Raw genomic sequence first — 26,216 nt, forward strand, 5'->3', positions numbered from 1 at the left:
ACAAAATTAGTTTAGAAAACAATCGAGTCTCAATTGGGGATCGGTGCTGTTGGCGCTGTGTTCCCCCCCCCCCTCCCTATCTCCCGTGTGGTAGAGCCGGCCGCTGACCCCTGACCCAGGCGGACAATGGCCGGGCCGCGCGGGGAGCGTCTGCAGGCGGACAGCCGGCGGAGACTGCGGCTCTTCCAGCGCGTCCGAGGTACCGGGCCCACCCTCCCCTCCCCCGGGGGGACCGCGTCACAGGCCCCCCCCTCATTCAGTAAAACACACAAAGTGCATTTCTGTAGCGCCTGTCGGCCGGCCTCAAGACAGCCCCGGGGCCCTTTGCAGTGCGCAGTCACTGGCAGCCAACTAGCGCTCAGCAAGCTCCCACACCCAGCAATGTGATTTATAAAAAGGCCCAGGTTATCTTCTTTTACTGATGTTGGCGGAGGGATAAATAAATATTGGCCCCAGGGCACCGGGGAGTAACTCCTTCCTGCTCTTCAAAATAGTTCTGTGGGATATTTTAGGCCCACCTCACAGAGCGCACCAAGAGCCTCGGTTTAACGTGTCATCCGAAAGACGGCACCCCCTCAGTACTGCCCCTCCGACAGTGCAGCACTCCCTCACCGACAGTGCGGCGCTCCCTCAGTAATGCCCCTCCGACAGTGCAGCACTCCCTCAGTACTGCCCCTCCGACAGTGCAGCGCTCCCTCAGTACTGCCCCTCCGACAGTGCAGCGCTCCCTCAGTACTGCCCCTCCGACAGTGCGGCACTCCCTCAGTACTGCCCCTCCGACAGTGCGGCACTCCCTCAGTACTGCCCCTCCGACAGTGCGGCACTCTCTCAGTACTGCCCCTCCGACAGTGCGGCGCTCCCTCAGTACTGCCCCTCCGACAGTGCAGCGCTCCCTCAGTACTGCCCCTCCGACAGTGCAGCGCTCCCTCAGTACTGTCCCTCCGACAGTGCAGCGCTCCCTCAGTACTGCCCCTCCAACAGTGCAGCGCTTCCTCAGTATTGCCCCTCCGACAGTGCGGCACTCCCTCAGTACTGCCCCTCCGACAGTGCGGCACTCCCTCAGTACTGCCCCTCCCACAGTAATGTCCCTCCGACAGTGCAGCACTCCCTCAGTACTGCCCCTCCGACAGTGCAGCACTGCCTCTCCAACAGTGCAGCACTCCCTCAGTACTGCCCCTCCAACAGTGCAGCACTCCCTCAGTACCGCCCCTCCAACAGTGCAGCACTCCCTCAGTACCGCCCCTGCGACAGTGCAGCGCTCCCTCAGTTCTGCCCCTCCGACAGTGCGGCACTCCCTCAGTACTGCACCTCCGACAGTGCAGCACTCCCTCAGTACTGCCCCTCCCACCGTAATGTCCCTCTGACAGTGCGGCACTCCCTCAGTACTGCCCCTCCGACAGTGCAGCACTCCCTCAGTACTGCTCCTCCGACAGTGCAGCGCTTCCTCAGTACCATCCCTCCGACAGTGCAGCACTCCCTCAGTACTGTCCCTCCGACAGTGCAGCGCTCCCTCAGTACTGCCCCTCCGACAGTGCAGCGCTCCCTCAGTACTGCCCCTCCGACAGTGCAGCACTCCCTCAGTACTGCCCCTCCGACAGTGCAGCACTCCCTCAGTACTGCCCCTCCGACAGTGCAGCACTCCCTTAGTACTGCCCCTCTGACGGTGCGGCACTCCCTCAATACTGCCTTTACGACTGTGCAGCCCTCCCTCAGCACTGCACTGGAGTGTCAGCCTAGATTTTTGTGCTCAAGTCTCTGGAGTGGGATTTGAACCCACAACCTTCTGACTCAGAGGCAAGAGTGCTGCCTACTGAGCCACAGCCGACACTACATATGTCACCGATGACACTAATATCATACGTCTGAGACATGTCACCATCTCCCCTCCTCCTCACCGTCTCCTCTTCCCCTCCCACCTCACCGTCTCCTCTTCCCCTCCCCCCTCACTGTCTCCCTCTCCCCCCTCACCATCTTCCCATCCCCTCCCCCCTCACTGTCTCCCTCTCTCCCCTCACAAGCTCCCCCTCCCCTCCTCGAAGCCTGCCCCTTCCCTCCCCCATCACCGGCTCTCCTCCCTCTTACTGTCTCCTCTCAGTGTCTCCCCATCCTCCCTCACTCTCTCCCTCATTGTCTCCCCCCTCTCTCTCCCTCACTCTATTCCCCCTCTCCCTCACTGTCTCCCCGTCCACCATCACTCTCAACCCCCTCCCCCCTCATTGTCTCCCCCTCACTCGCTCCTCTCCCCCCTCACAGTCTCCCCTCCCCCTCATTGCCTCTCCTCCCTCGAAGCGGGGCCACTGATGAATGTGGCTGTGTGAGTTAGTGTGGCACTGCCTCTGTGTTAGATTCCCCTCGGTGATTTTTTTGTGCCTTTCTGCCCAGGGAAAGAGGTGAAGCCCGGTGAGTTCTGGGACATTGTGGTTATTACGGCTGCTGATGAACGTCAAGAGCTGGTGTTCCAGCAGCAGATCGCCAACAAGCTGGAGAGGAGCGAACTTCCTCTGGGAGTGCGGTATCACGTGTTTGCAGATCCGACTGGGCCCAAGATCGGTAAGAGATCCTGCCGTGTAGAAAATGATGCACTGGGAAATCGTTACAAATCACTGCTCGACACCATCCAGGACAAAGCAGCCGCTTGATTGTCACCCAATCCACCGCCTTCAACACTCACTCCCTCCACCACCGGCGCACCGTGGCTGCAGTGTGCACCATCTACAAGCTGCACTGCAGCAACTCGCCAAGGCTTCTTCGGCAGCACCTCCCAAACCCACGACCTCGACCCCCTAGAAGGACAAGGGCAGCAGGCGCATGGGAACACCGCCACCTCCACATTCCCCTCCGAGTCACACACCATCCCGACTTGGAAATATATCAGCCGTTCCTTCATCGTCGCTGGGTTAAAATCCTGGAACTCCCTCCCTAACAGCACTGTGGGAGCACCTTCACCACACGGACTGCAGGGGTTCAAGAAGGCGGCTCACCACCACCTTCTCAAGGGGCAATTAGGGATGGGCAATAAATGCCGGCCTTGCCAGCGACGGCCAGCAATGAACATAAAGCAGAAATAGGCCATTCGGCCCAACAAGTCCATTTATGCACCACACAAAGGTGGAATGGGCAAACACATGGCAGATAAAGTTTAACACAGAAAAGTGTTAAGTGATGCGTTTTGATAGAAAGAATGAGGAGAGGACATATACATTAAATGGTACAATCCTAAAGGGGTGCATGAACAGGGAGACCTGGGGATATGTGGGTATGTGTGCATAAATCATTGAAGGTGGCAGGGTTGAGAAAGTGTTAAAAAGGCTTATGGGATCCTGTGCTTCATAAATAGAGGTATAGAGTACAAAAGTGTGGAAATTATGATGAACCTGTATAAAACACAGGTTCGGCCCCAACTGGAGTATTGTGTCCAATTCTGGGCACCCCACTTTAGGAAGGATGTGGAGGCCTTAGCGAAGGGGAAGAAAAGATTTACGAGAATGATACCAGGAATGAGGAGTTCAGTTGTGTGGATAGACTGGAGAAGCTCCTTGGAGCAGAGATTGAGAGGAGATTTGATCGAGATGTTCAAAATCACGAGGGGTCTGGACAGAGTAGATAGAGAGAAACTGTTCCCATTGGCAGAAGGGTTGAGAACCAGAGGACACAGATTTAAGGTGCTGGCAAAAGAACCAAAGGCGACGCAAGAAAACACTTTTTTACGCAGTGAGTGGTTAGGATCTGAAATGCACTGCCTGCTCGGGAGGTGGCAGACTCAATCTTATCTTTCAAAAGGGAGCTGGATAAGTATCTGAAGGAAAAAAAATTGCCGGGCTACAGGGAAAGGCGGGGGAGTGGGACTAGCGGAGGTGGTCTTGCAGAGTGTCGCCACGGGCTCGACGGGCTGAATGGCTTTCTTCCGTGCTTTAACCATTCTATGTTTCTACTGACCTCCTCCTACCCCACTTCATCTCACTCCATCAGCATATCCTTCTATTCCTTTCTCGCTCATATGTTTATCTAGCTCTCCTTAAATGCATCTATGCTATTCCCCCTGGTACAGGTTGGAGCTTTGTGTTCCAGCACCCTCAGGACCTGACCGGTGCCGAAACAGAGAATTTTCCAGACCATGGGAGGTCACGCCTAGCCTTGTCTTACCTATCGACAGTGCCCCGACGTGTGTGTGTGTGTGTGTGTGTGTGCGCGCATGTGCTGGCAGCCTGTGGGCAGCTCCCTCAGCACCCACACACCAACTCACTGACTGACAGCTGCTGCAGCCAATCACCGCACACACTCACTGACTGACAACCGCTCCAGCCAATCACCGCACACATTCATTGACTGACAACCGCTCCAGCCAATCACTGCGCACACACACTGACTGACAGCCGCTCTCAGCAATGGTTAATGCGCAGGCTTGGTGCTCTTTTCTTTTATGGAGTGTTTCCAGACAACGTCTAAATGCTGTGCAGTGGCTTTCTGCACAACATGTGCGCTTACGGGTCGTTGCCCACAGCAACGTATAAACCCTCCTCTCCCTCACGCCCAACTAATGCCGATCCACGGATGTTTCCGGATCAGAGAGGTTCAACCTTCAGCATCTCCAGGCCAGGTCCAAGACCACCCCAACCTCTGTCGTCGAGCTACAGTATGCGGACGACGCCTGTGTCTGGCCACATTCAGAGGCTGAACCCCAGGACATAATCTACGTATTTACTAAGGCGTACGAAAGCATAGGCCTTACGCTAAACATCCGTAAGACAAAGGTCCTCCACCAGCCTGTCCTCGCCGCACAGCACTGCCCCCCAGTCATCAAGATCCACGACGTGGCCCTGGACAATGCGGACCATTTCCCATACCTCGGGAGCCTCTTATCAACAAAAGCAGTCATTGATGAGGAGATTCAACACCACCTTCAGTGCACCAGCACAGCCTTCGGTCGCCTGAGGAAAAGAGTGTTCGAAGACCAGGCTCTCAAATTTACCACCAAGCTCATGGTCTATAGGACTGCAATAATACCCGCCCTCCTGTATGGTTCAGAGACATGGACCATTTACAGTAGACGCCTCAAATCGCTGGAGAAATACCATCAACGATGCCGCCGCAAGATCCTACAAATCCCCTGGGAGGACAGAGGCACCAACATTAGCGTCCTCGTCCAGGCCAACATCCCCAGCATTGAAAACCTGACCACACTTGATCAGCTCCACTGGGCAGGCCACATTGTTCGCATGCCGGACACGAAACTCCCAAAGCAAGCGCTGTACTCGGAACTCCTTCACGGCAAACGAGCCAAAGGTGGGCAGAGGAAACGTTACAAGGACACCCTCAAAGCCTCCCTGATAAGTGCGACATCCCCACTGACACCTGGGAGTCTCTGGCCAAGGACCGCCTTAAGTGGAGGAAGTGCATCCGGGAGGGCGCTGAACATCTCGAGTCTCATCGCTGAGAGCATGCAGAAACCAAGCGCAGGCAGCGGAAGGAGTGTGCGGCAAACCAGTCCCACCCTCCCTTTCCCTCTACGACTGTCCCACCTGTGACAGGGACTGTGGCTCTCGTATTGGACCGTTCAGCCACCTAAGGACTCATTCTAAGAGTGGAAGCAAGTCTTCCTCGATCCCGAGGGACTGCCTATGATGATGATGGAGTGAGTTCCACATTCTCACCACTCTCTGGGTAGAGGTTTCTCCTGAATTCCCGATTGGATTTATTAGTGACTGTCTTGTATTGATGGCCCCTAGTTTTGGTCTCTCCTTAAGGAGAAGGAGGGAGAGACTGTTTCCTCTGACAAGTGGGTCAGTAACCAGAGGTCATAGATTTAAAATAATCGGCAAAAGCACTAGAGGGGAGATGAGGAGAAATTCCTCTACACAGAGGGTTGTTAAGATCTGGAACGCACGACCTGAAAGGTCGGTGGAATCAGATCCCATAGGAATTTTCAAAAGGCAATTGGCTAAGTACTTGAAGAGGACTAATTTGCAGGGGTATGGGGGAACCGCTGGGGTGTGCGACTAATTGGTTAGCTCTTTTAAAGAGCATGATGGGCTGAATAGCCTTCTGTGCTATAAGATTCTATGATTCTGCAACCTTCTCCTTGGAGCAGAGATTGAGGGCACATTTGATCGAGGTGTCAAAATCATGAGGGGTCTGGACAGAGTAGAGAGAGAGAAACTGTTCCTGTTGGCGGGAAGGATCGTGAACCAGAGGACACAGATTTAAGATGATTGGCAAAAGAACCACAGACGACGTAAGAAAAAACTTTTTTACGCAGCGAGTGGTTAAGATCTGGAATGCACTGCAACATTCCACTGGATGAGCGGTCAGAATCACATTTGCCGCTGGATTTTTCTTTGCGTGAGAGCAAACTGAACGTAAAATAAAAAGGGGAAAAAAATGCCAAATCCTGAATCAAAATGGTAAGTGCCCCGGAACAGCAGCAGTGCAATCAACATCTGTAACGGGAAAGGACAGGGTGTGACATTGCCCAGTCCCGAGTTGCCCTTGCGAAGGTGGTAGTGGGCCTCCTCCCTGAACCGCTGCAGTCCATGTGGTGAAGGTGCTCCCACAAACACAGCCCCACTTGCAGTTCCCGCTCAGCAGGCACACCGGCTTTTAAATAGGAAAACCCGCCCATACACGGTGTTCTGATTGGGCCGCGCGGCTCCTTAAAGGGGCAGTGCACCCAAAAAATAAAATTAAAAGGAGCATTGGTCGGGAGTTCCTAGATTTTGAACCAATAATTGTGAAGGAGCAAGAATTGTGTGTGAATTGATACGGGGATCTTGGAGCTGAATGTGCTCCCATGGCATTGCTGATCATTGCCCGTCCCGGGTTTAAGGGTTGCGGAATTCGGACGGTGCTGTGGAAGTAAGTTTGATGAGTGGCTGCACTGATTTGATTGACAGTGAGACTGGCCAGTCACAGAGCACGTTTATAAGTCTGACCCGCCCACTCTTTGCCCTTTGCAATGTATGGAACATTACTGAGTGAGAAAAGATAGGAAGTCATGTTAGAGGGTTGGTTCGACTATATGAAAAGGATGGAACGAATGTTTTTTTTTTATTCGTTCCTGGGATATGGGCGTCGCTGGCAAGGCCGGCATTTATTGCCCATCCCTAACTGCCCCTTGAGAAGGTGTTGGTGAACCGCTGCAGTCCGTGTGGTGAAGGTGCTCCCACAGTGCCACTGGGGAGGGAGTTCCAGGATTTTGACCCAGTGATGATGAAGGAACGACTGATATATTTTAATGTCAGCATGGTGTGTAACTTGGAGGAGAACCTGATGATGATGATGTTCCCACGCACCAGCCGCCTTTGTCCTTCTAGGGGGTCGAGGTCGTGGGTTTGGGAGGTGCTGACGAAAAAGCCATGGCGAGTTGCTGCAGTGCCTCTTGTAGATTGTGCACACAGCAGCCACGGTGCGCCGGTGGTGGAGGGAGTGAATGTTGAAGGTGGTGGATGGGGTGCCAATCAAGCAGGCTGCTTTGTCCTGGATGGTGTCGAGCTTCTTGAGTGTTGTTGGAGCTGCACTCATCCAGGCAAGTGGAGAGTTTTCCATCACACTCCTGACTTGTGCCTTGTAGATGGTGGAAAGACTTTGGGGAGTCAGGAGGTGAGACACTCGCCGCAGAATACCCAGCCTCTGACCCGCTCTTGTAGCCACAGTATTTATGTGGCTGGTCCAGTTAAGTTTCTGGTCAATGGTGACCCCCAGGATGTTGATGGTGGGGGATTCGACGATGGTAATGTCGTTGAATGTCAAGGGGCGGTGGTTAGACTCTCGCTTGTTGGAGATGGTCATTGCCTGGCACTTGTGTGGCGCGAATGTTACTTGCCATTTATCAGCCCAAGCCTGAATGTTGTCCAGGTCTTGCTGCACGCGGGCACGGACTGCTCCATTATCTGAGGAGTTGTGAATGGAACTGAACACTGTGCAGTCATCAGCGAACATCCCCACTTCTGACCTTATGGTGGAGAGAAGGTCATTGATGAAGCAGCTGAAGATGGTTGGGCCTAGGACACTGCCCTGAGGAACTCCTGCAGCGATGTCCTGGGGCTGAGATGATTGACCTCCAACCACCACAACCATCTTCCTTTGTGCTGGGTATGACTCCAGCCAGTGGAGAGTTTTCCCCCTGATTCCCATTGACTTCAGTTTTACTAGCGCTCCTTGATGCCACACTCGGTCAAATGCTGCCTTGATGTCAAGGGCAGTCACTCTCACCTCACCTCTGGAATTCAGCTCTTTTGTCCATGTTTGGTCCAGGGCTGTACTGAGGTCTGGAGCTGAGTGGTCCTGGCGGTACCCAAACTGAGCAGGTTATTAGTAAGTAAGTGCTGCTTGATAGCACTGTCGATGACACCTTCCATCACTCTGCTGATGATTGAGAGTAGACTGATGGGGCAGAAATTGGCCGGATTTCATTTGTCCTGTTTTTTGTGGACAGGACATACCTCTGTAGTTTTCCATATTGTCGGATAGATGCTAGTGTTGTAGCTGTACTGGAACAGCTTGGCTAGAGGCGCGGCTAGTTCTGGAGCACGAGTCTTCAGCACGACAGCCAGGATGTTGTTGGGCCCCATAGCCTTTGATGTATTTTCTTGATGCAGGTTGAACCTCTCTTATCCAGAACTCCCTTATCCGGCACCACCCCTCTGCCAGTCAAAATCCTACTTACCAATATAATCTTTCTCCTCGATCGGCTGCCTCCTCCTCGCCCTGCTGGAACTCCTGCAGCCACAGTCCGGGGGGTCGGGCTGTGTCCTCGGGGCCCGCCGACTCTTCTCAGCCCCCTGCACACTGACTTGGCTGGCTGGCTGACTGACCTCATTTGGAACAGGCCAGGTCCCGAGGCTGCCGGATAAGGGAGGTGCAACCGGTTATCACGCGGAGTGAATCGAATTGGCTGAAGACTGGCTTCTGTCATGGTGGGTTCGTCAGGAGCAGGCCGATATGGATCATCCACTCAGCACTGCTGGGCGCTGATCATTGCAAATACTTCAGCCTTGTCTTTTGCACTCACATGCTGGGCTCCGCCATCATTGAGAATGGGGATATTCATGGAGCCTCCTGCCCCCGTTAATTGTTTAATTGTCCACCACCATTCACGACTGGATGTGGCAGGATTTCAGCTTTGGATCTGATCCGTTGATTGTGGGATCACTTAGCTCTGTTTATAGTGTTATGACCAGAGTGAGAAGTTTAGAGTCGGCCAGTCTACACAGAAATAAGTATATGGGGCTGAAGCAGGCCTACGAAATGGAACATGTCAAATGACATAACCATTGAACTAAGGAACGAAAGTTGGGTATAAACATTTGTAGACTGACACAGTTTCATAGGAAATACTGTAAAATCACATGTACTCACATTCATAGTTCTGATTTTCCCTTTCTTGCTCCTTCTTGGCTCTGTCGACCTTGGATTTATCAGTGAAACGCACCTAGCCTTGCCGATGATATTCAATCGAATGTGGGATTGTTGCTGGTCTTACTGGTGCAGTAACCAGCTCCACATCTAAACTTTCGATGGCAAAAAGAAATGATGTTCCCTTTGGCTCCTGCAACTACGCGCATGCAGCACGCCATTGTTTCAGTGCATGCAGTCACTGACTCTAATCGATCTAGTACGGAGATTGTGATTGGCTGATTTTGCAGTACTGACAGATACAGCAGTTGTGATTGGTCATTTAAGTAACTCGCAATTTGGGTTTTGACGATATTTCTGCCTATTTTCTAATGAAAATTTCTGCAAAATACTCATTTTTTGAAGATGGGAACATTGATTTTTGTGATAAGTGGTCCCTAAACTAATATTGGTGTGAATATGAAGTACTTCCACAGGGGCGTCTACGAAAGAGCATTTTTTTGAGACTCGACCCACGGTCGACAAGTAGTCCTGTGTTGCAGCTTGCCCAGGTTAGCACCTCATTTTTAGGTACATCTGGTGCTGCTCCTGGCACTCCTCATTGCACCAGGGTTGGACCCCCGTCTTGATGGTAATGGTAGAGTGAGTGATATGCCGGGCCGTGAGGTTACAGATTGTGGTGGAATATAATTCTGCTGCTGCCGATGGCCCACTGTGACACATGGGAATGAAGCCCTGGCCAAAGACTGCCTTAAGTGGAGGAAGAGCATCCTGGAGGGCGCTGAGCATAGAAACATAGACAATAGGTGCAGGAGTAGGCCATTCTGCCCTTCGAGCCTGCACCACCATTCAATAAGATCATGGCTGATCATTCCCTCAGTACCCCTTTCCTGCTTTCTCTCCATACCCCTTGATCACTTTAGCCGTAAGGGCCATATCTAACTCCTTCTTGAATATATCCAATGAACTGGCATCAACAACTCTCTGCGTTAGAAAATTCCACAGGTTAACAACTCTCTGAGTGAAGAAGTTTCTCCTCATCTCAGTCCTAAATGACTTACCCCTTATCCTTAGACAATGTCCCCTAGTTCTGGACTTCCTCAACATCGGGAACATTCTTCCTGCATCTAACCTGTCCAGTCCCGTCAGAATCTTATATGTTTCTATGAGATCCCCTCTCATCCTTCTAAACTCCAATGAATACAGGCCCAGTCGATCCATTCTCTCCTCATATGTCAGTCCTGCCATCCCGGGAATCAGTCTGGTGAACCTTCGCTGCACTCCCTCAATAGCAAGAACATCCTTCCTCAATTAGGAGACCAAAACTGAACACAATATTCCAGGTGAGGCCTCACTAAGGCCCTGTATAACTGCAGTAAGACCGCCCTGCTCCTATACTCAAATCCCCTAGCTATGAAGGCCAACATACCATTTGCCTTCTTCACCGCCTGCTGTACCTGCATGCTAACTTTCAATGACTGATGTACCATGACACCCAGGTCTCGTTGCACCTCCCCTTTTCCTAATCTGCCGCCATTCAGATAATATTCTGCCTTCGTGTTTTTGCCCCCAAAGTGGATAACCTCACATTATACTGCATCTGCCATGCATTTGCCCACTCACCTAACCTGTCCAAGTCACCCTGCAGCCTCTTAGTGTCCTCACAGCTCACACTGCCACCCAGCTTAGTGTCATCTGCAAACTTGGAGATATTACACTCAATCCTTCATCAAAATCATTTGTGTATTTTGTAAATAGCTGGGGTCCCAGCACTGAGCCCTGCAGCACCCCACTAGTCACTGCCTGCCATTCTGAAAAGGACCCGTTTATCCCGACTCTCTGCTTCCTGTCTGTCAACCAGTTCTCTATCCACGTCAGTACATTACCCCCAATACCATGTGCCTTAATTTTGCACACCAATCTCTTGTGTGGGATCTACTAGTTACATCCTCAAAGAAGTCTAGAAGATTTGTCAAGCATGATTTCCCTTTCATAAATCCATGCTGACTTGGACCGATCCTGTCTCTGCTTTCATCTTTAATAATTGATTCCAACATTTTCCCCACTACTGATGTCTGGCTAACCGGTCTTTAATTACCCGTTTTCTCTCTCCCTCCTTTCTTAAAAAGTGGTGTTACATTAGCTACCCTCCAGTCAATAGGAACTGATCTTAGAGTCAATAGACTGTTGGAAAATGATCACCAATGTATCCACTATTTCTAGGACCACTTCCTTAAGTACTCTGGGATGCAGACTATCAGGCCCCAGGGATTTATCGGCCTTCAATCCCATCAATTTCCCTAACACAATTTCCCGCTTAATAATTTCCTTCAGTTCCTCCTTCTCACTGGACCCTCGGTCCGCTAGTATTTCCAGAAGGTTATTTGTGTCTTCCTTCGTGAAGACAGAACCAAAGTATTTGTTCCACTGGTCTGCCATTTCTTTGTTCCCCACTATAAATTCACCTGAATCTGTCTGCAAGAGACCTACGTTTGTCTTCACTAATCATTTTCTTTTCACATATCTATAGAAGCTTTTGCAGTCAGTTTTTATGTTCCCAGCAAGCTTCCTCTCACTCTATTGAATCCCTCCTAATTAAACCCTTTGTCCTCTGCTGAATTACAAAATTCTCCCAGTCCTCCGGTTTGCTGCTTTTTCTGGCCCATTTATATGCTTCTTCCTTGGATTTAACACTATCCTTAATTTCCCTTGTTAGTCACTGTTGAGCCACCTAACCCCAGTTTAATTTTTACTCTAGACAGGGATGTGCAATTGTTGAAGTTCATCCATATGATCTTTAAATGTTTGCCATTGCCTATCCACCGTCAACCCTTTAAGTATCATTTGCCAGTCTATTCTAGCCAATTCACGCCTCATATCATCGTAGTCATCTTTCCTTAAGTTCAGGACCCTAGTCTCTGAATTAACTGTGTCATTCTCCATCTTAATAAAGAATTCTACCATATTATGATCACTCTTTCCCAAGGGGCCTCGCACAACAAGATTGCTAATTAGTCCTTTCTCATTACACATCACCCAGTCTAGCATGGCCAGCCCTCGAGTTAGTTCCTCGACATATTGGTCTAGAAAACCATCCCTAATACACTCCAGGAAATCCTCCTCCTCCGCATTGCGACCAGTTTGGTTAGCCCAATCAATATGTATATTAAAGCAGCCCATGATAACTGCTGTACCTTTATTGCATGCATCCCTAATTTCTTGTTTGGTGCTGTCCCCAACCTCACTACTACTGTTTTGTGGTCCGTACACAACTCCTACTAGCTTTTTCTGCCCTTTGGTATTCCGTAGCTCCACCCATACCGATTCCACATCATCCAAGCTAATGTCCTTCCTTACTATTGCATTAATTTCCTCCTTAACCAGCAATGCCACCCCACCTCCTTTTCCTTTCTGTCTATCCTTCCTGAATGCTGAATACGCCTGGATGTTGAGTTCCCAGCCTTGGTCACCCTGGAACCATGTCTCCATGATGCCAATTACATCATATCCGTTAACTGCTATCTGTGCGGTTAATTCGTCCACCTTATTACGATTACTCCTCTCATTGAGGCACAGAGCCTTCAGGCTTGTCTTTTTAACGAATTTTTTCCCTTTAGAATTTTGCTATAATGTGGTCCTTTTTGCTTTTTGCCTTGGGTTTCTCTGCCCTCCACTTTTACTTTTCTTCTTTCTATCTGTTGCTTCTGCCCCTATTCTACTTCCCTCTGCCTCCCTGCATAGGTTCCCATCCCCCTGCGAGTCTCGTCGCCGAGAGCATGCAGAAATCGAGCACAGGCAGCGGAAGGAGCATGCGACAAACAAGACTCCCTACCCACCCTTTCCTTCAATGAGTGGCTGTCCCACCTGTGACAGAGACTGTAATTCCCATTTTGGACTGTAGTCACCTGAGAACTCACTTTTAGAGTGGAAGCAAGTCTTCCTCAATTTCAAGGGACTACCGATGATGACTGTGCCGCCACCTCTGGTGGGTCTGTCCGGCCGGTGGGACAGGACATACTTACGAATGGTGATAGAGGAGTCTGGAACATTGGCCGAAAGGTATGATTCTTTGAGTATTCTCAGTTTTGAGCTGCTAGCTCTGTTCTGAATCTATCCCGTCTAGCACGGTGGTAGTGCAACACAACATGATGGATGGTGTCCTCAGTGTGAAGATGGGACTTCGTCTCCACAATGACAGTGCGGTGATCACTGCCACCAATGCTGTCACGGACAGATGCATCTGCGACAGGTAGATTGGAGAGAAGGAGGTTTTTCCCTCGTGTTGGTTCCTTCACCATCTACTGCAGGCCCAGTCTGGCAGCTATGTCCTTCAGGACTCGGCCAACTCGGTCAGTAGTGGTGCTACCTGATGATGGACATTGAAGTCCCCCAGCCAGGGTACATTCTGTGCCCTTGCTACCCTCAGTGCTTCTTCCAAGTGGTGATCAACATGGAGGAGTACTGATTCATCAGCTGAGGGCAGTGGGTGGTAATCAGCAGGAGGTTCCCTTGCCCAAGCTTGACCTGAAGCCATGAGACTTTATTGCGTCCGGAGTCAATGTTGAGGACTCCCAGGACCACTCCTTCCCGCCTGTATACCTCTGTGCCACCACCCCTGGTGGGTCTGTCCTGCCGGTGGGAAAGGACATACCCAGGAATGACAAGGTCCCACACAAGAGATTGGTGTGCAAAATTACAGCACATGGTATTGGGGGTAATGTACTGATGTGGATAGATAACTGGTTGGCAGACAGGAAGCAGAGAGTCGGGATAAACGGGTCCTTTTCAGAATGGCAGGCAGTGACTAATGGGATGCCGCAGGGCTCAGTGCTGGGCCTCCAGCTATTTACAAAATACATTAACAATTTAGATGAAGGAATTGAATGTAATATCTCCAAGTTTGCAGATGACACTAAGCTGGATGGCGGTGTGAGCTGTGAGGAGGACGCTAAGAGGCTGCAGGGTGACTTGGACAGGTTAGGTGAGTGGGCAAATGCATGGCAGATGCAGTATAATGTGGATAAATGTGAGATTGTCCATTTTGATGGCAAAAGCACGAAGGCAGAATATTATCTGAATGGCAGCAGATTAGGAAAAGGGGAGGTGCAACGAGACCTGGGTGTCATGGTACATCATTGAAAGTTGGCATGCAGGTACAGCAGGCGGTATGGTATGTTGGCCTTCATAACTAGGGGTTTTGAGTATAGGAGCAGGGAGGTCTTACTGCAGTTGTACAGGACCTTGGTGAGGCCTCACCTGGAATATTGTGTTCAGTTTTGGTCTCCTAATCTGAGGAAGGATGTTCTTGCTATTGAGGGAGTGTAGCGAAGGTTCACCAGATTGATTCCCGGGATGGCGGGACTGAAATATGAGGAGAGACTGAATCGACTGGGCCTTTATTCACTGGAGTTTAGAAGGATGAGAAGGGATCTCATCGAAACAGATAAAATTCTGACGGGACTGGACAGGTTAGATGCAGGAAGAATGTTCCCGATGTTGGGGAAGTCCAGAACAGGGGACACACAGTCTAAGGATAAGGGGTAAGCCATTTAGGACTGAGATGAGGAGAAACTTCTTCACTCAGAGAGATGTTAACCTGTGGAATTCCCTACCGCAGAGAGTTGTTGATGCCAGTTCGTTCCTTCGTTCGTTGGATATATTCAAGAGGGAGTTAGATATGGCCTTTACGGCTAAAGGGATCAAGGGGTATGGAGAGAAAGCAAGAAAGGGGTACTGAGGTGAATGATCAGCCATGATCCTATTGAATGGTGATGCAGGCTCGAAGGGCCGAATGGCCTACTCCTGCACCTATTTTCTATGTTTCTATGAATTGTAATGGAGGAGTCTGGGACATTGGCCGAAAGGTATGATCCTGTGTGTATGACTAAGACAGGCTGCTGCTTGATTCGTCTGTGGGACAGTTGTCTCATTTTTTGCACAAGTCCCCAGCTATTGGTAAGAAGGACTTTGTTTGCAGTGTTGACTGGGCTGGGTGTGCTGTTGTCGTGTCCAGTGCCGAGGCTGATGCCGAGTGGTCCGTCCGGTTTTATTCTTCTTATCGTTTCTCGTAGCGGTTTGTTACACCTGAGTGGGGTGCTCGGCCATTTCAGAAGGCAGTTAAGAGTCAACCACAGTGCTGTGGGTCTGGAGTCACATATAGGCCCAGACCGGGTAAGGGCGGCAGGTTTCCTTCCCTAAAGGACATTAGTGAACCAGATGGGTTTTTCCAACAATCCAGTGGTTTCATGGTTACCATTACTGACACTAGCTTTTTAATCCAGTTTTATTTAATGAACTGAATTTATATTCCCCAGCTGCCGTGGTGGGATTTGAACTCATGTCTCCGGATCATTAGTCCAGGGCCTGGATTACTGGTCCAGTAACATAACCACTATGCTACCGTTCCCGATATTGTTGTTCAATATGTGTCTTTTCTTAGGAAACGGAGGGTCGACACTCATTGCTCTTCATCGATTAGAAGAACTCTATGAAGACAAGTTGGATTGCTTCACCATTCTTCTAATTCATGCCGGTAAATACTGAAAGTTTCCGTGTTGCTTAGTGTTGTTGCTGTGGGCTAAGCGGCCGTTTCCTTGAATTAAGTGCCGGGGATAATCTGAAGTACGAGGCTCTGTTCAAGCTCTCTGTCTGTGTCCTGGGTATTTATTGTGTGGTTCTAAAGTCTAAAGTCTAACAAATATCCAACTCTTTGAAGAGGCTGTGTCGGATATCAGGTGTCAGCTGTCACTCAATGGGTAGCCCTCTTGCCTCTTGAGTAGGTCGTGGATTCACTGAGGGGGCAGTACTGAGGGAGCTCTGCACTGTCGGAGGGGCAGTACTGAGGGAGCTCTGCACTGTCGGAGGGGCAGTACTGAGGGAGCGCTGCACTGTCGGAGGGGCAGTACTGAGGGAGCGCTGCACTGTCGGAGGGGCAGTACTGAGGGAGCTCTGCACTGTCGGAGGGGCAGTACTGAGGGAGCGCTGCACTGTTGGAGGGGCAGTACTGAGGGAGTGCTGCACTGTCGGAGGGGCAGTACTGAGGGAGCTCTGCACTGTCGGAGGGGCAATACTGAGGGAGCGCTGCACTGTTGGAGGGGCAGTACTGAGGGAGTGCTGCACTGTCGGAGGGGCAGTACTGAGGGAGTGCTGCATTGTTCGAGTTGCATCTTTCGGCTGAGACGTTAAACCGAGGCCACATCTGCCCTCTCAGATGGATGCAAAAGATCCCATGGCACTATTGGAAGAAGAGCAGGGGACTTCTCCAAAATGGCCTTGGCAATATTTATCCCTCAACCAACATTTCTAAAATAGATTATCTGGTCACTATCACATTACAGTTTTGGGAACTTACTATGCACAAATTGCCTGCTCTCTTACATTATATCAGTGACTACACTTCAAAACTACTTAATTGGCTGTAACGCGCTTTGGAAGGTCCTGAGGTCGTGAGGTCAAAGTTTGACTAATAACGCTGCTGAGGTTTCATTCGAATCACAGAATCTCACAGCACAGAACTAGTCCATTGGGCCCATCGTACCTGTGCCGACTCTTTGAAAGAGTAATCCGATTAGTCCCACTCCCCCGTTCTTTCCCCGTAGACTTTTCAAGTATTTATCAAACTCCCTTTTGAAAGTTACTATTGAATCTGCTCCCACCGCCCTTTCAGGCAGCGTGTTCCCGATCACAACAACTCGCTGCATAAATAAACTCCCCATCTCCCCCCCATTTTTTAATGGTAATTGCCTTAAATGTGTGTCCTCTGCTTACCGACCCTCCTGCCAGTGGGAAAATATCATTCCATGTATCTCGTCACTAAACTAATAATGAAAACTTATTTCAAGCTCATGTAACATCGTGTTCCACTGACTGTCTCAACAGCAGCAACAACTTGTATTTGTACAGCGCCCAAAGCATCCTAACACGCTTCACAGGAGCATTATCAGACAAAATTTGGCACAGAGCCCCATAAGGAGATATAAGAACAGGTGATTAAAACCTTGCTCAACATGGTCGGTCTTAAAGGAAGCGACAGAGGCGATGAAGTTTAGGGAGGGAATCCCAGAGCTTGGGGCCCAGGCAGCTAAAGGCACGGCCGCCAATGGTGGAGCGACTGAAATCGGGGATGCACAAGAGGCCAGAATTGGGAGGAGCGCAGAGATCTCGGAGGGTTGGACATGGGTGTATCAGTCCATAATCTGGACATGTTAACTTTTACATGTTACAACGCCGTTCCCTTTTTGTTGCAGGAGGTTACAGCCAGCGTTTGCCGAGTGCCAGTGCACTGGGCAAGATCTTCACCGCTCTTCCTCTGGGCGACCCTGTTTACCAAATGCTGGAGCTCAAGCTGGCCATGTACATCGACTTCCCCGGCCGCATGAAGCCTGGGGTGCTGGTGACCTGTGCCGATGACATCGAGCTGTACAGCGTGGGAGAGACCGAGGCCATTTGCTTCGACAGGCCCGGTTTCACCGCCCTCGCCCACCCTTCCTCCTTGTCGGTCGGCACCACGCACGGCGTCTTTGCGCTGGAGCCGGGCCAGGTGCTGGGGGATGGGGAGGAGCTGGAGTGCAGAGCCTGCCGGCGCTTCCTGCACAAGCCCAGCGTGGAGACGATGCAGGAGGAGGGGGCAGTCTGCAGGGCGGGCCGAGGAGACGCAGCGGAGGCGGCGGAGTTTGTCTATACGGACAGCGTCTACTACTTCGATCGCCCGACGGCGAGGCGGCTGCTGGCCATCCTCGGAGAGATCGGCACCTTCGGTTGTGAGATCGACGCCTACGGCGACTTCCTCCAGGCACTGGGGCCCGGGGCCACGCCGGAGTATACCAGGGACACGGCCAACGTGAGCCATGAGGAGGGGCGGCTGGTGGAGGTCCGGCAGAAGATCTTCTCCTCTCTCCGAGGGACGCCGCTCAACGTGGCCGTGTTGAGCAACTCCAAGTTCTACCACCTGGGCACCGCCCAGGAATACCTGCACCACCTGACAGCCGACGCCAGCCTGCGGGCGCAGCTCGAGCTTCACCCGGACCCCGGCGGGGCGGGCCCGCTCCGGCCTGAGAGCCGCGGCCCGGTCCCGTGCGTCATCGAGAGCGCGCTGGGGCCGGGGTGCCACGTGGCTCCCGGCAGCGTGATCGAGTACTCGCGGCTGGGGGCGGGCACCCGCGTGGGCCCCAACAGCATCGTCAGCGGCTGCTGCGTGGCACGGGGCTCCGCCGTCCCCCCCGACACCTTCCTGCACTCGCTGAGCGTCCCGGCGGGCTTCGCCACCACCATGTTCGGGACAGGGGACGACCTCAAGCGTTCTGTGCTGTCCCTGTCGGAGGTCGGCGAGCTGCGGCTGCTGGGTATCGGTTTCCCAGAGGTTGCCGAGCGCCTGGGCCTGACAATCTCCGAGCGTCTCTTCTCCGGCGCCGGCAGAGCCCGCCCCAGCCTGTGGAACGCCAGGATCTTCCCCGCACCGCGCGCGAGGGCCGAAGACTCGGTCACGGCAGTCCTGGAGATGTTCGAAGTGCTGCGGGGGAAATCGGCCCCTCAGTTGGCGGATGACGTTCAATTGCTCTCCATCGAAGAGATGCTCCAATGTAAGGATGTGACCAACATGTTGAGATTCAGGCAGCAACTCTCGGATGAAATCAGTCAGAGCAAACAAATGGAGAAAATAAACTGAAGGCCTTATAATTCATTTGTTCTTTGTTATCATGTCACAAGCAGGCTGCAAGTTACAAATAATTCACTCCTAACATACCAGAATTGCAGAACTGAGAGATTATCCCTCTCAGGAAAAGCTGAACAGCCTGGGGCTCTTCTCCAGAAAAGAGAACGCTGAGGGGTCTTTAAAATTATGAAAGATTTTGATAGGGCAGAAGATGTTTTCACCTGTGGGGCCATCAATATAAGACAGTCACTAATAAATCCAATGGGGAATTCAGGAGAAACTTCTTTACCCAGAGAGGGGTGGGAATGTGGAACTCGCTGCCACAGGGAGGGGTTGAGGCGAATAGTATCGATGTATTTAAGGGGAAGCTGGATAAACATGAGGGAGAAAGGAATAGAAGGATATGGGGATAGGGTGAGATGGAGAGGGGTGGGAGGAGGCTCGTGTGGAGAGACTAGAGTATCTGGGACTGTTCTCGGAGCAGAGAAGGTTAAGAGAAGATTTAATAGTAATCTTCAAAATTATGAGTGGTTTTGATAGAGTAGATACAGAGAAACTGTTTCCAGTGGCAGGAGGGTCGGTAACCAGAGGACACAGATTGAAGGTGAATGGCAAAAGGACCAGAGAGGGAGATGCTATATTTTTTTACGCAGCCAGTTATGATCTGGAACGCGCTGCCTGAAAGGGCGCTGGAAGCAGATTCAATAGTAACTTTCAAACGGGAATTGGATAAATACTGGGAAAGGAAAAATGTGCAGGTCTATGACGAAAGAGCAGGGGAGAGGGACTAATTGGATCGCTCTGTCACAGAGCTGGCACAGGCACGATGGGCTGAATGGCCTCCTCCTGTGCTGTCTGATTCTGTGTCTCTTGAAATTGAAGAACGTTATAAAATAAAATCAAATTTCTTTTCCTGTATCTCTGTGTGAGTCACTGTACATGTGGCTGGTTTTATTGAACCTTTCATTTTCCATTTATATCACACACAACACTGAAGGTCCCTTCCTCTCGCTGCACTGCACTTCCTGTCATTCAAATAGGTGGACTGGTCAGTGCAACCTTTATTAAACAGATACGATGGCACACATTGCAGCCTTCCGGACTCAACATTGAGTTCAGTCATTTCAGATCATAACCACTGTTTTCAGGCAGCAGGCGCTGGTAATGATTCTGCTGTCGCGAGTTGCACCTCCCCATGACCAATGTTCACTTTTTTTTGTGGGGACACACGGCCTCTTTAACGGGCTGCGCGGCACATACAAACGTCCGGGCATCTGCGCTTTTTTCCATTGGGAAGCCGGCTCACCGACTATGGGACTGAGAGAGAGCGAGCTGTGCATGACCGAGAGAGAGAGAGAGCTGTGCGGGACTGAGAGAGAGAGAAAACTATGGGACTGAGAGAGAGAGAGATCTGCGGGACTGAGAGAGAGAAAACTATGGGATAGAGAGAGAGAGATCTGCGGGACCAAGAGAGAGCTGTGCGGGACTGAGAGAGAGAAAAAACTATGGGACTGAGAGAGAGAGAGATATGTGCGGGACCGAGAGAGAGAGAGAAAGCTGTACGGGACAGAGAGAGATCTGTGCAGGACCAAGAGAGAAAGAGAGCGCTGTACGGGACCGAGAGAGAGCGCTGTGCGGGACTGAGTAGAACGAGAGATAGAGAGCTGTGCGGGATCGATAGAGAGAGAGAGAGCTGTGCAGGATCAAGAGAGAGAGGGAACTATGCACGACCGAGATTGAGAGATAGCTGTGCGGGACTGAGAGCTGTGTGGGACCGAGAGAGCTGTGCGGCACTGAGTAGAGAGAAAGAGCTGTGCGGGATCGAGTGTCATATTTGTACATACTGTTTGTAGCCACAAGATGGCGTCATTGTTGGAGGCCACTGAGCAGCACGCACATGGTGCTGCTCAGGTATAAAAGGCCAGCCATTTTGAGAATCAGGCACTTTGGGCCTAAATAAAGCAGAGCCAAGGTTGGACCTTGCTTAGTTAAACAGTAATCAGTTTGAACCTTTATTGCATACTTAACATGTGACAATGAGAATACAAGAACCTTTGTTTGCAAAATGAGCACGATTGGAATTTTAGAGCGATTCGTGGAGGGACAAGATTGGGCAGACTTTGTGAGCAGTTTGAACGAGTACTTTGTGCCCAACAAAATGAAGGGGGTCGACGATGCAGATCGGCACCGGGCCGTGTTCCTCACTATGTGCGGTGCAAAGATCTAAGGTCTGATAAAGAATCTACTCTTGCCTAGTGATCCATCAGAGAAAACGTACGAGGAGTTGTGTACATTGATATGGGAGCACCTCAAGCCAGATGACAGCATCATCATCTCGAGATACATAAGAACATAAGAATTAGGAACAGGAGTAGGCCATCTAGCCCCTCGAGCCTGCTCCGCCATTCAATAAGATCATGGCTGATCTGGCCGTGGACTCAGCTCCACTTACCCGCCCGCTCCCCGTAACCCTTAATTCCCTTATTGGTTAAAAATCTATCTATCTGTGACTTGAATACATTCAATGAGCTAGCCTCAACTGCTTCCTTGGGCAGAGAATTCCACAGATTCACAACCCTCTGGGAGAAGACATTCCTTCTCAACTCGGTTTTAAATTGGCGCCCCCGTATTTTGAGGCTGTGCCCCCTAGTTCTGGTCTCCCCGACCAGTGGAAACAACCTCTCCGCCTCTATCTTGTCTATCCCTTTCATTATTTTAAATGTTTCTATAAGATCACCCCTCATCCTTCTGAACTCCCAACGAGTAAAGACCCAGTCTACTCAATCTATCATCATAAGGTAACCCCCTCATCTCCGGAATCAGCCTAGTGAATCGTCTCTGTACCCCCTCCAAAGCCAGTATATCCTTCCTTCAGTAAGGTGACCAAAACTGCACGCAGTACTCCAGGTGCGGCCTTACCAATACCCTATACAGTTGCAGCAGGACCTCCCTGCTTTTGTACTCCATCCCTCTCGCAATGAAGGCCAACATTCCATTCGCCTTCCTGATTACCTGCTGCACCTGCAAACTAACTTTTTGGGATCCATGCACAAGGACCCCCAGGTCCCTCTGTACCTCAGCATGTTGTAATTTCTCCCCATTCAATTAATATTCCCTTTTACTGTTTTTTTTTCCCAAAGGTGGATGACCTCACACTTTCCGACATTGTATTCCATCTGCCAAACCTTAGCCCATTCGCTTAACCTATCCAAATCTCTCTGCAGCCTCTCTGTGTCCTCTACACAACCCGCTTTCCCACTAATCTTTGTGTCATCTGCAAATTTTGTTACACTACACTCAGTCCCCTCTTCCAGGTCATCTATGTAAATTGTAAACAGTTGTGGTCCCAGCACCGATCCCTGTGGCACACCACTAACCACCGATTTCCAACCCGAAAAGGACCCATTTATCCTGACTCTCTGCTTTCTGTTAGCCAGGCAATTCTCTATCCATGCTAATACATTTCCTCTGACTCCGCGTACCTCTATCTTCTGCAGTAACCTTTTGTGTGGCACCTTATCGAATGCCTTTTGGAAATCTAAATACACCACATCCATCGGTACACCTCTATCCACCATGCTCGTTATATCCTCAAAGAATTCCAGTAAATTAGTTAAACATGATTTCCCCTTCATGAATCCATGCTGCGTCTGCTTGATTGCACTATTCCTATTTAGATGTCCCGCTATTTCTTCCTTAATGATAGTTTCAAGCATTTTCCCCACTACAGATGTTAAACTAACCGGCCTATAGTTACCTGCCTTTTGTCTGCCCCCTTTTTTAAACAGAGGCATTACATTAGCTGCTTTCCAATCCGCTGGTACCTCCCCAGAGTCCAGTGAATTTTGGTAGATTATAATGAATGCATCTGCTATAACTTCCGCCATCTCTTTTAATACCCTGGGATGCATTTCATCAGGACCAGGGGACTTGTCTACCTTGAGTCCCATTAGCCTGTCCAGCACTACCCCCCTAGTGATAGTGATTGTCTCAAGGTCCTCCCTTCCCACATTCCTGTGACCAGCAATTTTTAGCATGGTTTTTGTGTCTTCCACTGTGAAGTCCGAAGCAAAATAATTGTTTAAGGTCTCAGCCATTTCCACATTTCCCATTATTAAATCCCCCTTCTCATCTACGGGACCAACATTTACTTTAGTCACTCTTTTCCGTTTTATATATCTGGAAAAGCTTTTACTATCTTTTTATGTTTGGCGCAAGTTTACCTTCGTAATCTATCTTTCCTTTATTGCTTTTTTAGTCATTCTTTGCTGTTGTTTAAAATTTTCCCAATCTTCTAGTTTCCCACTAACCTTGGCCACCTTATACGCATTGGTCTTTGATTTGATACTCTCCTTTATTTCCTTGGTTATCCACGGCTGGTTATCCCTTCTCTTACCACCCTTCTTTTTCACTGGAATATATTTTTGTTGCTCCTTAAAAGTCCTCCACTGTTCCTCAATTGTGCCACCGTTTAGTCTATGTTCCCAGTCTACTTTAGCCAACTCTGCCCTCATCCCACTGTAGTCCCCTTTGTTTAAGCATAGTACGCTCGTTTCTGACACAACTTCCTCACCCTCAATCTGTATTACAAATTCAACCATACTGTGATCACTCATTCTGAGAGGATCTTTTACTAGGAGATCGTTTATTTTTCCTGTCTCATTACACAGGACCAGATCTAAGATAGCTTGCTCCCTTGTTGGTTCTGTAACATTCTGTTCTAAGAAACAATCCTGTATGCATTCTATGAATTCCTTCTCCAGGCTACCCCTGCGATTTGAGTTGACCAATCGATATGTAGGTTAAAATCCCCCATGACTACTGCCGTTCCTTTTTCACATGCCTCCATTATTCCCTTGATTATTGCCCGCCCCACCATGAAGTTATTATTTGGGGGCCTATAAACTACGCCCACCAGTGACTTTTTCCCCTTACTATCTCTAATCTCCACCCACAATGATTCAACATTTTGTTCATTAGAGCCAATATTGTCTCTCACAACTGCCCTGATATCCTCTTTTATTAACAGAGCTACCCCACCTCCTTTCCCTTCTTGTCTATCTTTCCGAATCATCAGATACCCCTGTATGTTTAATTTCCAGTCTTGGCCACCCTGCAACCATGTTTCTGTAATGGCCACTAAATCATACCCATTTGTAATGATTTGTGCCGTCAACTCATTTACTTTATTTTGAATGCTGCGTGCGTTTAGGTAGAGTGTTTTAATCCTAGTTTTTAAACCATGATTTCTAGTTTTGACCCCTCCTGCAGCCCCTTTATATTCAGTGGCCCTTTTTGTTTTTTGCCTTGGGTTTCTCTGCCCTCCACTTTTACTCATCTCCTTTCTGTCTTTTGCTTTTGTCTCCTTTTTGTTTCCCTCTGTCTCCCTGCATTGGTTCCCATCCCCCTGCCATATTAGTTTAACTCCTCCCCAAAAGCACTAGCAAACACTCCCCCTAGGACATTGGTTCCGGTCCTGCCCAGGTGCAGACCGTCTGGTTTGTACGGGTCCCACCTCCCCCAGAACCTGTTCCAATGTCCCAGTAATTTGAATCCCTCCCTGCTGTACCACTGCTCAAGCCACGTATTCATCTGCGCTATCCTGCGATTCCTACTCTGACTAGCACGTGGCACTGGTAGCAATCCCGAGATTACTACTTTTGAGGTCCTACTTTTTAATTTAGCTCCTAGCTCCTTATATTCGTTTCGTAGGACCTCATCCCTTTTTTTACCTATGTCGTTGGTACCAATGTGCACCACGACAACTGGCTGTTCTCCCTCCCTTTTTAGAATGTCCTGCACCCGCTCCGAGACATCCTTGACACTTGCACCAGGGAGGCAACATACCATCCTGGAGTCTCGGTTGCGGCCGCAGAAACGCCTATCTATTCCCCTTACAATTGAATCTCCTATCACTATCGCTCTCCCACTCTTTTTCCTGCCCTCCTGTGCAACAGAGCCAGCCACGGTGCCATGAACTTGGCTGCTGCTGCCCTCCCCTGATGAGTCATCCCCCTCAACAGTACTCAAAACTGTATCTGTTTTGCAGGGGGATGACCGCAGGGGACCCCTGCACTACCTTCCTTGCACTGCTCTTCCTGCTGGTCTTCCATTCCCTTGCTGGCTGTGGACCCTTCACCTGCGGTAAGACCAACTCGCTACACGTGCTACTCACGTCGTTCTCAGCATCGTGGATGCTCCAGAGTGAATCCACCCTCAGTTCCAAATCCGCAACGCAGTCCGTCAGGAGATGGAGGCGGATACACTTCCCGCAGATGTCATCGTCAGGGACACCAGAAGTGTCCCCGAGTTCCCACATGGTACAGGAGGAGCATATCACGTGATCGAGCTCTCCTGTCATGACTTAACCCTTAGATTTACTAAAACTGGCGACAACAATGTTAACAGGTTACTTACTGATATAAAAAAGAAAAAGAAAAGCTACTCACCAATCACCAGCCAATCACTTACCCCCTTTGGCTGTGACGTCACCTTTTGATTTCTTTCTACTTTTTTGCTTTCTCTCCCAGCTGCAGCTGCACCGGCTGGGCCTTTATCGGCCTCACCAATGCCACGAACTCCCGCCTCTCGGACTGCCGCCGCCTCTCCACGCACCTGGGCCTTTATAGGCCTCACCCACGCCACGCACTCCCGCCTCTCGGACTGCCGCCGCCTCTCCTCGCACCTGGGCCTTTATAGGCCTCTCGGACACCACGCACTCCCGCCTCTCGGACTGCCGCCGCCTCTCCACACACCTGGGCCTTTATAGGCCTCTCGGACACCACGCACTCCCGCCTCTCGGACTCGGATACAGGTTTTATACACACGTTCAATCGGAGGGCCAGAGCGCGGCGGAATTCATTGCCGACCTGAGACGTCGAGCGGGATTGTGTAAGTTCGGGACGGTTTTAGCAGACATGCTGCGGGACTTCTTTGTTATCAGTATCAATCACGAGGTGATTCTGCGCAAACTTCTGGAAATGGAGGAGTTGGATTTAAAAAGGGCCATCCAGATCGCTCAATCATGTATGGCAACGGACAGGATTCTAAAGCAAATAGCAGTGAAGAACCGAAACTCGGCAAGTACTGTAAATGCAAATGATTCGGCGTTCGACAGAGCAGCACATGGCAGGGCCTAACCAACTGTGTTCGCGAAACCTATGGCTGCCCAAAGTCCATCAGCAGGAATGCATCCAACTTCTCCGTGTTGGCG

At 50.4% G+C, this 26,216-nt stretch overlaps 1 protein-coding gene across 1 annotated transcript; it reads left to right on the top strand.

The window, feature by feature from the left end:
* The first annotated feature begins 109 nt into the window (after positions 1-109).
* fpgt (fucose-1-phosphate guanylyltransferase) lies at positions 110-19,921 on the top strand. The gene is made up of 4 exons (XM_070886477.1): positions 110-199; positions 2,383-2,550; positions 15,791-15,883; positions 17,598-19,921. The coding sequence occupies exons 1-4, from the start codon at positions 127-129 to the stop codon at positions 19,013-19,015; spliced, it is 1,752 nt and encodes a 583-aa protein (XP_070742578.1). The 5' UTR covers positions 110-126; the 3' UTR covers positions 19,016-19,921.
* The last annotated feature ends 6,295 nt before the right edge of the window (positions 19,922-26,216 follow it).

This window comes from Pristiophorus japonicus, chromosome 8 (assembly GCF_044704955.1).
Source record: "Pristiophorus japonicus isolate sPriJap1 chromosome 8, sPriJap1.hap1, whole genome shotgun sequence".
NCBI lineage: Eukaryota > Metazoa > Chordata > Chondrichthyes > Pristiophoridae > Pristiophorus > Pristiophorus japonicus.

What these genes read in the sequence shown, in the direction of transcription:
- fpgt (XM_070886477.1), top strand. Translation starts at nt 127, where the DNA reads ATGGCCGGGCCGCGCGGGGAGCGTCTGCAGGCGGACAGCCGGCGGAGA. An exon ending in GCTCTTCCAGCGCGTCCGAG is followed by an intron (nt 200 to 2,382) that starts GTACCGGGCCCA and finishes CTTTCTGCCCAG; the next exon opens with GGAAAGAGGTGAAGCCCGGT. An exon ending in TCCGACTGGGCCCAAGATCG is followed by an intron (nt 2,551 to 15,790) that starts GTAAGAGATCCT and finishes GTCTTTTCTTAG; the next exon opens with GAAACGGAGGGTCGACACTC.